Source organism: Triplophysa dalaica, chromosome 5, assembly GCF_015846415.1.
Source record: "Triplophysa dalaica isolate WHDGS20190420 chromosome 5, ASM1584641v1, whole genome shotgun sequence".
Classification (NCBI taxonomy): Eukaryota; Metazoa; Chordata; class Actinopteri; order Cypriniformes; family Nemacheilidae; genus Triplophysa; species Triplophysa dalaica.
The window spans coordinates 24,319,246-24,332,243 of NC_079546.1; the positions used below are offsets into that span (position 1 = coordinate 24,319,246).

Sequence of the window (12,998 nt, forward strand, 5' to 3'; positions counted from 1 at the left end):
TTGTGCGTTTATGTTTGCCTAAAATCCACAGATTGAGCTGCTGCAGATCTCAGTGGAATAACGTGGATTTAAGCGTTTGTCGTTGACATCTTATAACATTACACACACAACGTGAAAGCAATTCTAGTAAGCTGTGAATGATTTTTCATCCTCTGCATGAATGATTTAAGACGTTCAAAACAAAACTAACCTGCAGTGTTCGCCCGTGTTCATTAGCAAAATAAACATGATGGTTTCTGAGGGATTTCCAGTAAAAATATAAAAAATCCACTACTGTCTCTTTATAGGTTTGGACTCTGTGCAGTGACTACATTGCATGTTGCCCATGAACTTAAGCCCTTGGCGTCACGTACGCCACTGTCGCTTTTGAAAAAAAACAATGGTGGGGCGTGGTGGGTGGAACTGTGTAGATTAAGGGGCAGTAACATCATAATAAAATACGCTTTGGACATCACAACCGGATCGAAATCTGAACGGCTGGATTTCTCACATGTTTGCAGGGAAAACAACACCAAGACAGACTTACTGGGTTTTTATTTTTCAAGTTTTCTGGGATGTTAGATGCACCGGAGAGCCGATTATAGCACTTAAACACAGAAAAAGTTGGGTTTTCATATAATGTCTCCTTTAAGATTTGATTCAGCATTGGACAAATGTTTGCTATGAAACAATATTGTAATTGTTTATCTCTTTGAATGACTAAAAGGCTCAGACATAATTCATAAAAGCTAAACAATATAAGCATAGTGCTTAAAACATTATGGGATACAATGAATGGGACCCAAAATGGATGAACACGCACGCACTCTGATACAACCTCAAAATATTTATAAATCACACAAGACACTGAACAAAAGAGTCAAAATACCATTTTGCAAACATATAGATTTCAGCACAAGATCACCAAATGTAACGATTATGTCAGAATTCTTCAGAAAACACAGAACATTAGTAGTAGTTAGATCATTAGTAGTATTAACATGTAGTTTATGAATATGTATTAAAGAACTTTGAGGTGAGACAGTGGTTTTTAAAATGAACCCATCACCAAGAAACAAATTAAAACTAATAGAAAAAAGCAACAAACTGTGTATGACATGTAGTGAAACACACACTTGATTGAATGATCAATCATATCTGCTGCAGATGAAGTTGAGTTGTTTAGATTCAGGAAGACTGATCCAGAGATGACGTCCTCCAGATTGAACCGCTCCAGATCGCTCACAGTCGTCCTCTGCTGTTTCATTCCCAGGAGCCCAATTCTGATAACACATGATGTCTCCATTCACCCAGAACCAGATGCCCACAGAGCAGGAGTGACGGAACCCCAGCCACACCTCAGCAGTCGAGGCCTGATGAAACACTGCTTTCACCCAGAGCTGAATCTTCTCTGAATCAACTGAAACCAGATCCACGTGATTCTCTCTGCAGTATCTCACAGCTTCAGTCCAGCTCAGATTCTTCTGGATTAGTATCAGTTTCTCTGAACACACAACACAACACAAACTCTACATGAGAACATTCAAATACAAACATGCAACACATCCGGTCCTACAAGAACAGTGAACTAATGAACTAAAAAAGATGGACAGCGTGCCATTGCTTCCTTCAATTGTAATGAATTGAGTGTAAAACATCTGACATGTTATGGAAAAATATCAGTTTGGAGCCTGGGCATGTGCAGAAGGACTCGAGCGCTGTATCAATCATGACTTGTAATTGTAAATTAAGAAATCATGTTACCACACCCCACACCAATAAGACTTGGTGCATAAACACTCAGACATACATTTAAATTACATTTGCATTTATGCATTTGGCAGACGCTTTTATCCAAAGCGACTTACATTGCTTTATCCTATACATATTACATAAGTATTTGCAATCTCTGGGATCGAACCCACAACCTTGCGTTGTTAACGCAATGCTCTTACCACTGAGCTATAGGAAAGCCACGTACATCAAGATGATACAAAATCTAACAGAAAACTATTTAAGGTGTTATTGATTTCATAGTGTGGCTCTTGTCCTGTTTGTTGACATGGATTGGGCGGGTTAATGACGTGTCTTATTGGTGCAGCAAATCCACATTTTGCGGAGAAACGATAATACATATTCTAGCAGCAAGAGCTCACAGTACAGGAAGCCACCACACTGTTTTGGCTATACTGTACGTGACGTCATCGTTTTCAGAAAAAAAATTGTTCTTGCAGTTAACATGGAAACGAAAAAGGCAGCGTTTTCAAAAAGTTGCACTTTGAGACCCATCTACAAAAGTTTGCATTTTCAGTCCCCAACACGTTTTTTCCATATAAACGAATAACTAAAAACACATAATTTTTTGCGTTTTCAGTAGAAAACAGTCTGGTGTAAACAGTCCCTGAATGCGTCTAAACTTATAATGGTATTCACAAATGGAATTAAGATGGGTGGAGTATTCCTATTTTAGTGGCATTATGGAAGTGTGGCATAGACATGTATACCCCTTAATCACACTATTGCCGGCGCATACGAACTTTGGCCACACTTTGCAACAGGTCACACGCACAGCAGTGGACAGATGTTTTGTTTGACAGCAAATGGCATGTCTTTAAGAAAGAAAGCGGATTTTTGTTCCGAATGGGAAATAAGAAAGATGCTAACAGTTCTAGAAAGTAAATGCAACACAAAATCCTGTGTGTTACCATGGCGAAGACGAACTGTTTGTTGATACATGAAATTATGGAGGGAACCTGGAACGGGGTTGCTTAGAGACGTAATGACGTAAGCCATTATTCCAACTATGTAGTTTAATATGTAAAACGGGAAGATGAAAGGTGTATTTTTAAAGAAACTCATGTCAACACATTAATTCTTTATATAAGTTTACTCAGAATAAAGAAAATAATTTGATCTGATTTCCAAGTAAACATGGTCAGTGTGTGCATACGTTTTTGTTACGTTTTTGTTACATCTGTCCACTGCTGTGCATGTGACATTTTTGCATACGTGTTTGTCCTGGAATGCTCTGATGTAGGTGGTTGTTTACCATCAGGGTTACAAATGAAGAATAAGTAAAAGACACTTAAAATTTTGAGGAAAAAAGATACTTTTACTTGAGAATTTCACTGGAACAACATTAGGAAATTATAGAAACGTTGTGAATGAACTGAGATTTAAATAATAAAGGAACTTTTGTCACAATTTCACTTCTGTTACTCACCTTCATGACACACAAAGGGCTGAGAGAAATGACAACCAGCATCATTCCACTGACCCCTCCATTCATCATTCATTCTGATCTCTGTACAGAAGTCTTTATTAGGTGGTCCACCATTAGGTTCACCAGACCTCCAGTATCTGAAGGCGGAGTCAGTGTTATCTGACCACTCCCACGAGTCTCTGAACAGACCAATCCAGACAGATGTGTCAGGATTATTAATGATGTTGTGGATCAGTTGATTGTCAGTCTGGTTCCTCACACTGATCAGATCAGTATGATACTGTCTGCAGAAACTCTGAGCTTCTCTCCATGTTTTAGTAGAAGTGTAGATGATGTGACTCTTATTGCTCTCTGTTGAAAATAAAGCAGAGAGATTATTTGTCATCCTCTTGAAATGTTTTTATTGATGTTCAGAGAATAAACTGATCTCAGTGTTTCTCATGCACTCAAAAAAATGAACTGTCACTGATGTTAGTTTTACTAAACCCATCCTTGTTCACAGAACATATAGAATGCAAGTAACTGAATTAACACAAATAAACAAAATTGATGAACAAACTGTCAGTTTGTGTGAAGTAGAGAGTGAGATTCTGCTGGTTTGAGATGATCGGTTATTTCAAAGGTCTTCTAAATTAATTTTGCTCACAGAAATACATTACATTCAAATCTACACTTGGCAGACGCTTTTATCCAAGGTGACTTACATTGCTTTATCCTATACATTTTACATAGGTATTTGCAATCCCTGGGATCAAACCCACAACCTTGCGTTGTTAACACAATGCTCTTACCACACAGCTACAGGAAAGCAGTGTCAACAATGGTGACAATCAGCTCTATTTAAACTTTATGCTGCAATGCATGCTGGGTAACACCAGAGTTCAAAACTCAATCATGTCTCCCAGAATGCATTGCAGCATGAAGCTTCTCAGTTGATTCTTTCCATTGTTGAGGTTCATACACTGAGTCTTGATGTGTTTGTGTCTTAATTATAAACTCTTGTAATGTGTATGTGTGTAATTCATTTAGAAGATCTTTATAATATATGTTTGTCTCAAAACAGCTGAATCTTACTCTCTACTATCACACAGTTACATCAGTCAGAGGAAGAGAAGTCAAACACTGTAGAGTCAAGAGCTCAACTAAAGCAAACACCCTACATCATAATGATGACTTCACATGACAAACCAGTCACATCTAAACCTCTAAGATCACAGTTTGAGCACACAGTGAGTTTGTGTGAGGTTACATGTTGACCTCATCGTGAGTATTCTGTGAACTCATGGTGACATCACTGTGACATCAACGTGTTGACTGGGAAGTTAATTCAACATGAATGGTTGGGGGGATTTTCAATTCCCAGCATGCTTTGCGTAAAACTGCATTAAGGCAGTACATTTTGAAATGTAGTTTTATTTAAAGAGTAAGTAGCATGTGTTTTTAAGTGTCCAACATCAAGTTGTGATTGGTCAAACGCGTTTGTAACGAAAAAGGAGGGACGAGAGCAAGTGATGATAATGAGTGTCAGCTGCGCCTTGCATTGGTATCTCATCCAGCAGTCGACCGTGCGGGAGCTTGCAGTATTTTACTTTCGTTTTGTGGTTTGTTTATTTTTTTATTAAACGTTGTTTGAACGTTCACCAGTTCCCGCCTCCTCCTTCCCATTTCATGAATTTGTTCAACATGTGTCGCAAATGGAACAACTACTATCATAACTGGATTACGATTTAGTGGTTATATATTATATACAGTGTATAGATAGAGATGGCAGGGATTTAACCTTACCAGTTTGAGCCCGAGTCTGACGAAGAAACATCTGAAGACGATATTTATAGCTGTTCATAGCTAGATAATAGCTAGTTTGGCTCTTAAACTTGGTATTTGTCATTAGCTGTAATATTGCGTTTTAGAGGCACATTTATAACAGCCAAACATGAGCTAATTATCTAAGTTTATAGCTACTGTATCATCTAATTTGAGATGAACATAGGAGACATGTCAAATTAAGTCTTAATATTCTTAGTTTAATTATGTGCCACAATTGTCTAATAAAGGCTTTTTTGAAAGTTGCACATTTTCACAGATTAAAGTGACGTTATTTTAGCTGCAATGCATGCTGGGTAAAATAAGTCATACATGATTATACTAACAGTGTTCTTTTAAAACTGGAGGTTTCGCTGTGTAGTCTTTTAACATATCTTGCAGTGAATGTGCCAAGATTATTATAGCAATCTTCTGTGAAATGACAAGCTCACAGTAAAAACGTCTTGGTTACGTCTGTAACCTCAGTTCCCTGATGGAGGGAATGAGACGTTGTGTCGAGAATGACAGATGGGGGTTCGCCCTTGAGAACCAATCAACTCTGACTACTATAGAAAAGGCCAATGAAATTTGGCGAATGAAATTTGCATGCCGGTCTCCACCCCCGGATGTGCGGTATAATAGGAAGCCGGCGTGCAGCATTCATTTACCTTTTGTTCTTCAGAGCCTGAGACGGGTGACGGGTGTCGCATCTGTACGACCTCACGCCTTGCCAAGGCGTGAGGTCGGGTTGCTGGGCACAGTCCAGTGGAGTCCAGGGGAGAACAGAAAACTCTGTGAGTAAGTGGGTGTCAGGCCCCGAAAAGGGCCCGGCTGTTGGGAAGCGAACGTCACGCGGGCTTTAGGCCGCCGAGTCGCGATGCTTCTTCACCGTCAAAAACTGCTGGACGCACTGCTGGGCGTAGAGAGAGGAGGCAGCCTGGCCCGCGGCAGCACAAACTTTCGTCACAAGTGATGCCGAAGTCTTACACGCTTTGGATGGTTGGCATGGCCGATTCCGAACAGGTGCACCGCAGCCGCACGTTCCACCCGGGGGATCTCGACATAGCCTTTGGCTGCCCCACCATCAAGGGAAGTAAGGGAGCCTGAGCTGGTTTCACTGTGAGTGGAGCGCTTGAAGTTTTAGACAGCTCCTCATGCACCTCCGGGAAAAAAATGGCACCCGGGGTGGGCGCGGTTTGCACAGCGCTTCGACCTCTGGAGACACGTATCCCCGGGTTAGTATGGATGACATCACTTCTGCTTCCTCCAGATGTCACAGCCCGGGTAGCAGACGAAATGGTGGCTGTTTCCCGTAGGAAGACAGTCACCCTTGACCGCAACTTCTGAATGACAATGTGTCAACGAACACTGCTTCAGCGTGCTGGACGCCCAGACACCTAATGCAGTGATCGGGTCAGTCGCCCTCCTCGATGAGAGAGCCGCACCCAAGAGAACAGCGGGACATGCCGCGCTAGAGAATGCTCAGTCCTGAAAAGGACATTTTTAGAAAAAATCTCTAACACCTCCGGAACCGCCGAGACGCCCAGGGGAAGGTCGCTGCAGGTAGGGACGATCCGCTGCACTACGTCATAGATCCAGCAATGTAGAAGAAGAAGAATTCGTTGAATTTGTTTTGTTCGTTGTCATGAGCGAAGGCTCTGAAGAACAAAAGGTAAATGAATGCTGCACGCCGGCTTCCTTTTATACCGGACATCCGGGGGCGGAGACCGGCATGCAAATTTCATTCACCAAATTTCATTGGCCATTTCTATAGTAGTCAGAGTTGATTGATTCTCAAAGGCGAAACCCATCTGTCGTTCTCGACACAACGTCGAGAGACCGACAGAAAGGGAACCTGGGGTTATACTCATTTGAATATGAATTGTAACCATTGTCTCCTCAGAAGTTCTTCCTTTGATATTTTAAATAAGACGAACTTAGTTTCACAATGTAGAACACAGGTTTCAGACGGAAGACGCATCACGACAGGCGACAGTGTATTGGGAGAGGAGAGTGCAGTCCCAGTAAAATGTAGGCGGGGATTATGTCTAGTGATGTAGATACGCGGCGTTACTCGTTCACGTCTTGTTTGCGTGATTCATCTCCCTTTTTTTTACAAGCAAATAACTTTGTTATTTATTCACTTTCAGACTTACAACTTGCAGACTGCTTACCTTCAAACACTGCAACATAACACACTGCATGAAACGTAATTTTCATGATCTCATGCTACTTACTCTTTAAGTATTTTTTAGTGAAGAAGAAAATCTTTTTTGTGCTTAATGTTCATTTATCTTTGAGGTTTAAAATAGTTTTTTTTTTAGGTTTGCCATTGTTTTGAAGAGTGGGACACGTGCTTAGGCTGTGAGAGGTTCAAGTGTGCGCATGAATTCTATTGCATAATTCATTGAGCTTTAATTTTGCTAATGCCAGAACTGAGATGCCTCTCATCTGATTTGCTAATTTTGTTTTGACTCATGAAATACAATATTGTCATATTGTTTATGACAATAAAAAATACTTTTACTGATTTGAAAATGCTAACCTAACACCCCACACCAACTCTGACATTCTCTATACACAACCTTCAGTCATCCCATCTCCTGCACTTCAGATCAGTGAAGAGGATGTGTCCCAAGTCTTTAGGAAACAAAATACCAAAAAAGCATCAGGCCCAGATGGTATCCCCCCAGCCTGTTTTAAAAGCTGTGCTGTTCAACTGGCCTTCATCTTCTCAAAGATCTTCAACAGATCAGTGAATCTGTGCACAGTTCCTTCCTGTTTCAAGCGCTACACCATGATTCCCATCCCAAAGAAACCCAAAATCACCACCATCTTTCAGGACCTGAAGTAGGACAATCACATTGGCTCAATTGCTAAAAAGCCCAGCAGAGGTTGTACTTCTTACATCAGCTGAAGAAGTTCAACCTCCCACAAACTCTATTAAAAAAGTTTTACTCAGCAGTCAGTCTGTCCTCTGCACATCCATCACTGTCTGGTTTGGCTCAGTCACTAGGTCAGACCTCAGAAGACTACAGAGGACGGTTCGGACTGCTTAGAAGACCATTGGTGCTCTCCTGCCCACCCTCCAAGAACTCTATACATCCAAAGTGAGGAAAAGGGCTCAGAAAATCACCCTGGAGCTCTCACATCTGAGCCATCATCTCTTCACTATACTGCTGTCTGGTCGGCGCTACAGAGCAATAAGCACCAAAACAACCAGACACATACACTCACCTAAAGGATTATTATGAACACCATACTAATACTGTGTTTGACCCCTTTGGCCTTCAGAACTGCCTTAATTCTACGTGACATTGATTCAACAAGGTGCTGAAAGCATTCTTTAGAAATGTTGGCCCATATTGATAGGATAGCATCTTGCAGTTGATGGAGATTTGTGGGATGCTTGAAGCTCCCGTTCCACCACATCCCAAAGATGCTCTATTGGGTTGAGATCTGGTGACTGTGGGGTTCAGTACATTGAACTCATTGTCATGTTCAAGAAACCAATTTGAAATGATTGGAGCTTTGTGAGATGGTGCATGATCCTGCTGGAAGTAGCCATCAGAGGATGGGTACATGGTGGTCATAAAGGGATGGACATGGTCAGAAACAATGCTCAGGTAGGCCGTTGCATTTAAACGATGCCCAATTGGCACTAAGGGGCCTAAAGTGTGCGAAGAAAACATCTCCCACATCATTACACCACCACCATAACTGCATTAATGAGAAATTGAACGGGTGTTTCTAATAATCCTTTAGGTGAGTGTATAAAGCTTCTTCCCTCAGGCCATCTTCCTCTTACATGCAATTAAAAAATGTATGTGCAAATAAAGTATGTGCAAATAATAACTCTGTGCAATAATAATTAATTACAATTTTAAATATATCCTGCAGACAATACACTATCTATTTTTATACAACTTTTTCTGTCAATTATATTTCATTCTGCTGTATATACCACATACCTTGTACTACAATAGTCGATTCTTCTTGTTTACATATTTACATACATAAATCATACACTTTACTCTCTATATCTTTATCTTATATTTATTGTATTGTATATCTTCATTTTTATAAACCATAGGCCCTTATTTAAATCATCTGTGTACTTTATTCTATTGTTGTGTGTTCTCTGCACTCAAAAAAATTGACTCTTTGGTTGAACATGATTCAATAATGGACAGTGGTTCCACATGTTTGAGTCATGTTTTCTCAACATGAAATTAACATTTAGCAAGAACAAGTCACTATTATTGTGATCAATGTTTGCTTTAGTTGGGCTCTTGAGTTTTAATGTTAGTTTCCTTTAGCTGTCCATGTGTCCATGCGTTCATGCGGTTCTTTAAATACATTTTGACTGTGTTTTGTTCTAAATATGTGAATGCAGAGTTAAGATACCTTTTAAAGAGGTGAAAGCAGTGTTATGTACAATTAACAGAATAAAACATTTTCATAAAACTGTTTCATTTCTGAATCAGTTAGACATGAAGAATCAGTGTGTGAATCTCAACAATGGTGACAATCAACAAAAGAAAACTTCCTGCTGCAATGGGTAATGCTGGGTAACATTATAATACAAAACTCTGTAATGACTCCCAGCATGCATTGCAATTGATCAGTTTATCTTAACTAGTTTGATGATAGTCACCATTGTTGACGTTTGTGTGATGAGTGTTTAAGTGCAGAAAAAAATGTAGTAGTTTTGCCTCAGAAGTTTAGCAGTTTTGCGCCCAGAACCTATCAATCAATTATTAACTTCAAATCCCTTACCATAAATTGATGCATATTATTTTATATCACGTCAAAAAATGTGACAGTTCACATTCGTGATGCATTACATATGCGTTCATTTAACACATTCATAAGCATTGAAAGAGCAATGGAGGAGCTGACTTAATAATGTCAGGTATCAAGGTCTCAACTGAAGCAACACTGATCACAATATTGGTTTCATGAAATTACATTTTATTTCTACATGAATTGCAGGTGCAAAAGTTATTTTGATTCAAGCCATTAATCATTTTCAACATTGATTTAACAGTTGCTTGCTATCAGGGTATCTTAAAGAGTTTTTGTGACGTCTGTTTTAGGTGTTGTGCAGAAGAGTGCCTTGTTGGGTGTACATGATTCAGTCACATTCACTTAACATTTTAATGTCATGTTGAGTTTACATGATTCAGTCATACTCACTTAACATTTTAATTTCATGTTGAGTTAACATGTTTCATTCATGTTGTCTCTACTTGTTAATTTCATGTTAAGAAAACATGACTCAAACATGTGGAACCACTGTCCATGATTGAATCATGTTAAACCAAAGAGCATCTGTTTTTAGTGCAAGTTTGGGCTAGAAAACTATATTGTGTTAAATCAAAGTGATTTGTTCAAGTAAACTGTACAGCATCAAAACATCTGGTTTGTCACCAAAACAAATTCCTTGTATGTGCAAACATTCTTAGCAATAAACTCTTTCCAATTCTGATTCTGAAAAAATTCCATTGAGAAGGATAAATATAGAGTTTGACTGATTTAGAATACTGGGTCAACAGAATGGTTTGGATTTACTCAAAAAGTTGTCAACATAACTTAAATAAATTTTGTTCATACAAATAAAGTTTTATTTGTTCAATTTACTCAATATTATTGCGTGGAACCACTTGAAGCAACTTTTTAAAGTAAATTCAACCAAAATACTTTTTGAGTGTGTGTAGTTTGCTGCAGGTGAAAGAAGAGTGAATGTCTCAAAGATCATTATTTCTGTCTCTTAACTGTTTATGATGTTTATTATTGTTGTCTTATGATCATGTTTTGTGAAGGTTTGCTTTCACTCACCATTGTAACAGATGAACTGTGACGGCACATTACAGTCCTGCTGATGCCATTTTGCCTTTCTCATAACAGTACAGTTATGTGTGTCAGTCGATGATACAGTTTCCCAGTTCAGATATATCACAGGATCACCCAGAGACCACTTCCATTTATAAACACCTGTATTCTTCAGTCCAATCCAGACATGCACCGGATTGTTTTTCACAGTCTTCTTCAGTTCGTTCATGTCATTGATGTTGTTGACTGTGGCCAGATCTGTGTAGTTATGTGTTCTGCAGTATCTCTGAGCTTCAGTCCAGTTCATCCTCATGTTTATATACTGATAGCGGCGCTGAGAGCATTCAGATGATGTACAGAGAGCTGAAAGAGAGAGTTTAAGTCTTTATTAAAACACAGAATCTATTGTCATGACTGTAGTAGAGTAGACGAGGCGAGACCGTGGTTCCAGATCGGTGAGTAATTGTGAATGAGCGCCAGCTGTGCGCACACCGGGCTCGAATCACATAGGAGATTCGGAGCATATAAGAGAACGAAATGGTAACAAGTTCCAGGATAAGGAAGGAAGGAGACAGGAACCGGAAGACATCTAAACATTTAATAAAGTAATAAGAGCCGGCGGCCCCTTACGGCCGACCGCCGGCGAACAAAACATAAATACAAACAGGTTCGGGCCCGGTCCTCTCTCATCGACGGTCCGGTCACTCAATCTCTTATATGCTCCCAATCTCCTACGTGATTCGAGACCGCTGCTTGCACGGCTGGCGCTCATTCACAATTACTCACCGGTCCCAAATCACGGTCTCGCCCCGCCTACTCCACTACAATGACATTATAAAACAAACATAAAAGCAGAAACTCACCGAACACAAGAAGACTGAAATATAGAGTCTGAGCCATTTCTGAGGAACAAACACAGTTTTGTTTAGCATCATTTATTCTTTCCCAAAATGTCAAATGTCTCAATGAAATGTGTGAATGTGATATGGACGTTTGTTACGTGTCTGTCTGTCGTGTTTTGTAAATGTCACTGAAGTTAAAAGTGAATCTCTTCTTAATAAAGTTTTATTCTAAGTTATTTTCAGATGAATTCACAATGTTAAAACAGAATGATGAAAATAATGATTTAATATAAATGATAATGTAAATAGTTCTTACTTTTCATCTCTTGTGTGTTTCTCTGGTGGATCTGCTGTTGTTTGTCTCTCTGTGTGTGTTTATATGTCATTATATTATCTCCTCAACACCTCACATCATTTGTTTATTTCTCTAGAAGAGTCATTTTCATATTTCATTTCCTTCTTTACCAGTCAACACGATGATGTCACAGTGATGTCACCATGAGTTTACAGAAAGCTCACGATAAGGTCAACATGTAACCTCACCGGAAAAATTTGCTATCCGGGAAAAAATCTGTAAAGATCTCAGACAAGGAGAATTAAACACAAACATCATTCTACACACACCACGTTCACTTTATTTCTGTCATCTGTGTGAGATCTTATTGAGATTTAACTGTAGTTCATTATAGTGTTCATGATGTTTTATGTCAGCATTATGATGGTCAGTGTTTGCTTTAGTTTGATTCTTGACTGTCAGTTGTCTCATCACAATTCCTTCTCATCTTTCAGTATTTGCATTAGTGTTTGGTAATATCGCCGGTCCACGACAACAAAACAAGTAAAGCTCTTGAATACAGTGCAGCACAGACTTTAATGGGGTGGTTTTCAGAGTTTATCTGCCCCTGGTCACTTTACCACCCTTGACATTCATTGTATGGAATACAACCTGTGAAATATCTCCTTAAAAGGTGATAAGGAAGTCTACACACACATGAATAACAAGAGATGATATTTGCATTGAGGTTGTTGTTGTGTAATGTTTCCAAACAGAACATTCACACATTCAGCTTTCGTTCTCATTCAAATGAGTCTGCCTGAAACTCACTGCAAAACAAAAGTCTTTGTGACCAAAGGCACTTTAAATGAAATGAGACTGGGGACCACCTCTTGAGGTACTGGCCTTTTTTGGCCAGCCAGCGGAACCTCTTACCATGTTGAGTCCAAATCTACTGTTCACCGACTCATCAATCGAACAGCAGGCTCCTAAGGGTTCCATTTTTACCACTACAAGTTATAGCAGCATTTGGTCAAGGTTG

General features: G+C 39.4%; 1 protein-coding gene across 1 annotated transcript; it reads right to left on the minus strand.

The window, feature by feature from the left end:
• Positions 1-1,127: 1,127 nt before the first annotated feature.
• LOC130421144 (lymphocyte antigen 75-like) lies at positions 1,128-12,032 on the minus strand. The gene is made up of 5 exons (XM_056748876.1): positions 11,999-12,032; positions 11,704-11,742; positions 10,847-11,203; positions 3,203-3,553; positions 1,128-1,483 (listed from the first exon to the last, which is right to left on the minus strand). Exons 1-5 carry the CDS (start codon positions 12,003-12,005, stop codon positions 1,128-1,130), a joined length of 1,110 nt encoding a protein of 369 aa, XP_056604854.1. The 5' UTR covers positions 12,006-12,032.
• Between the last annotated feature and the right edge of the window lie 966 nt (positions 12,033-12,998).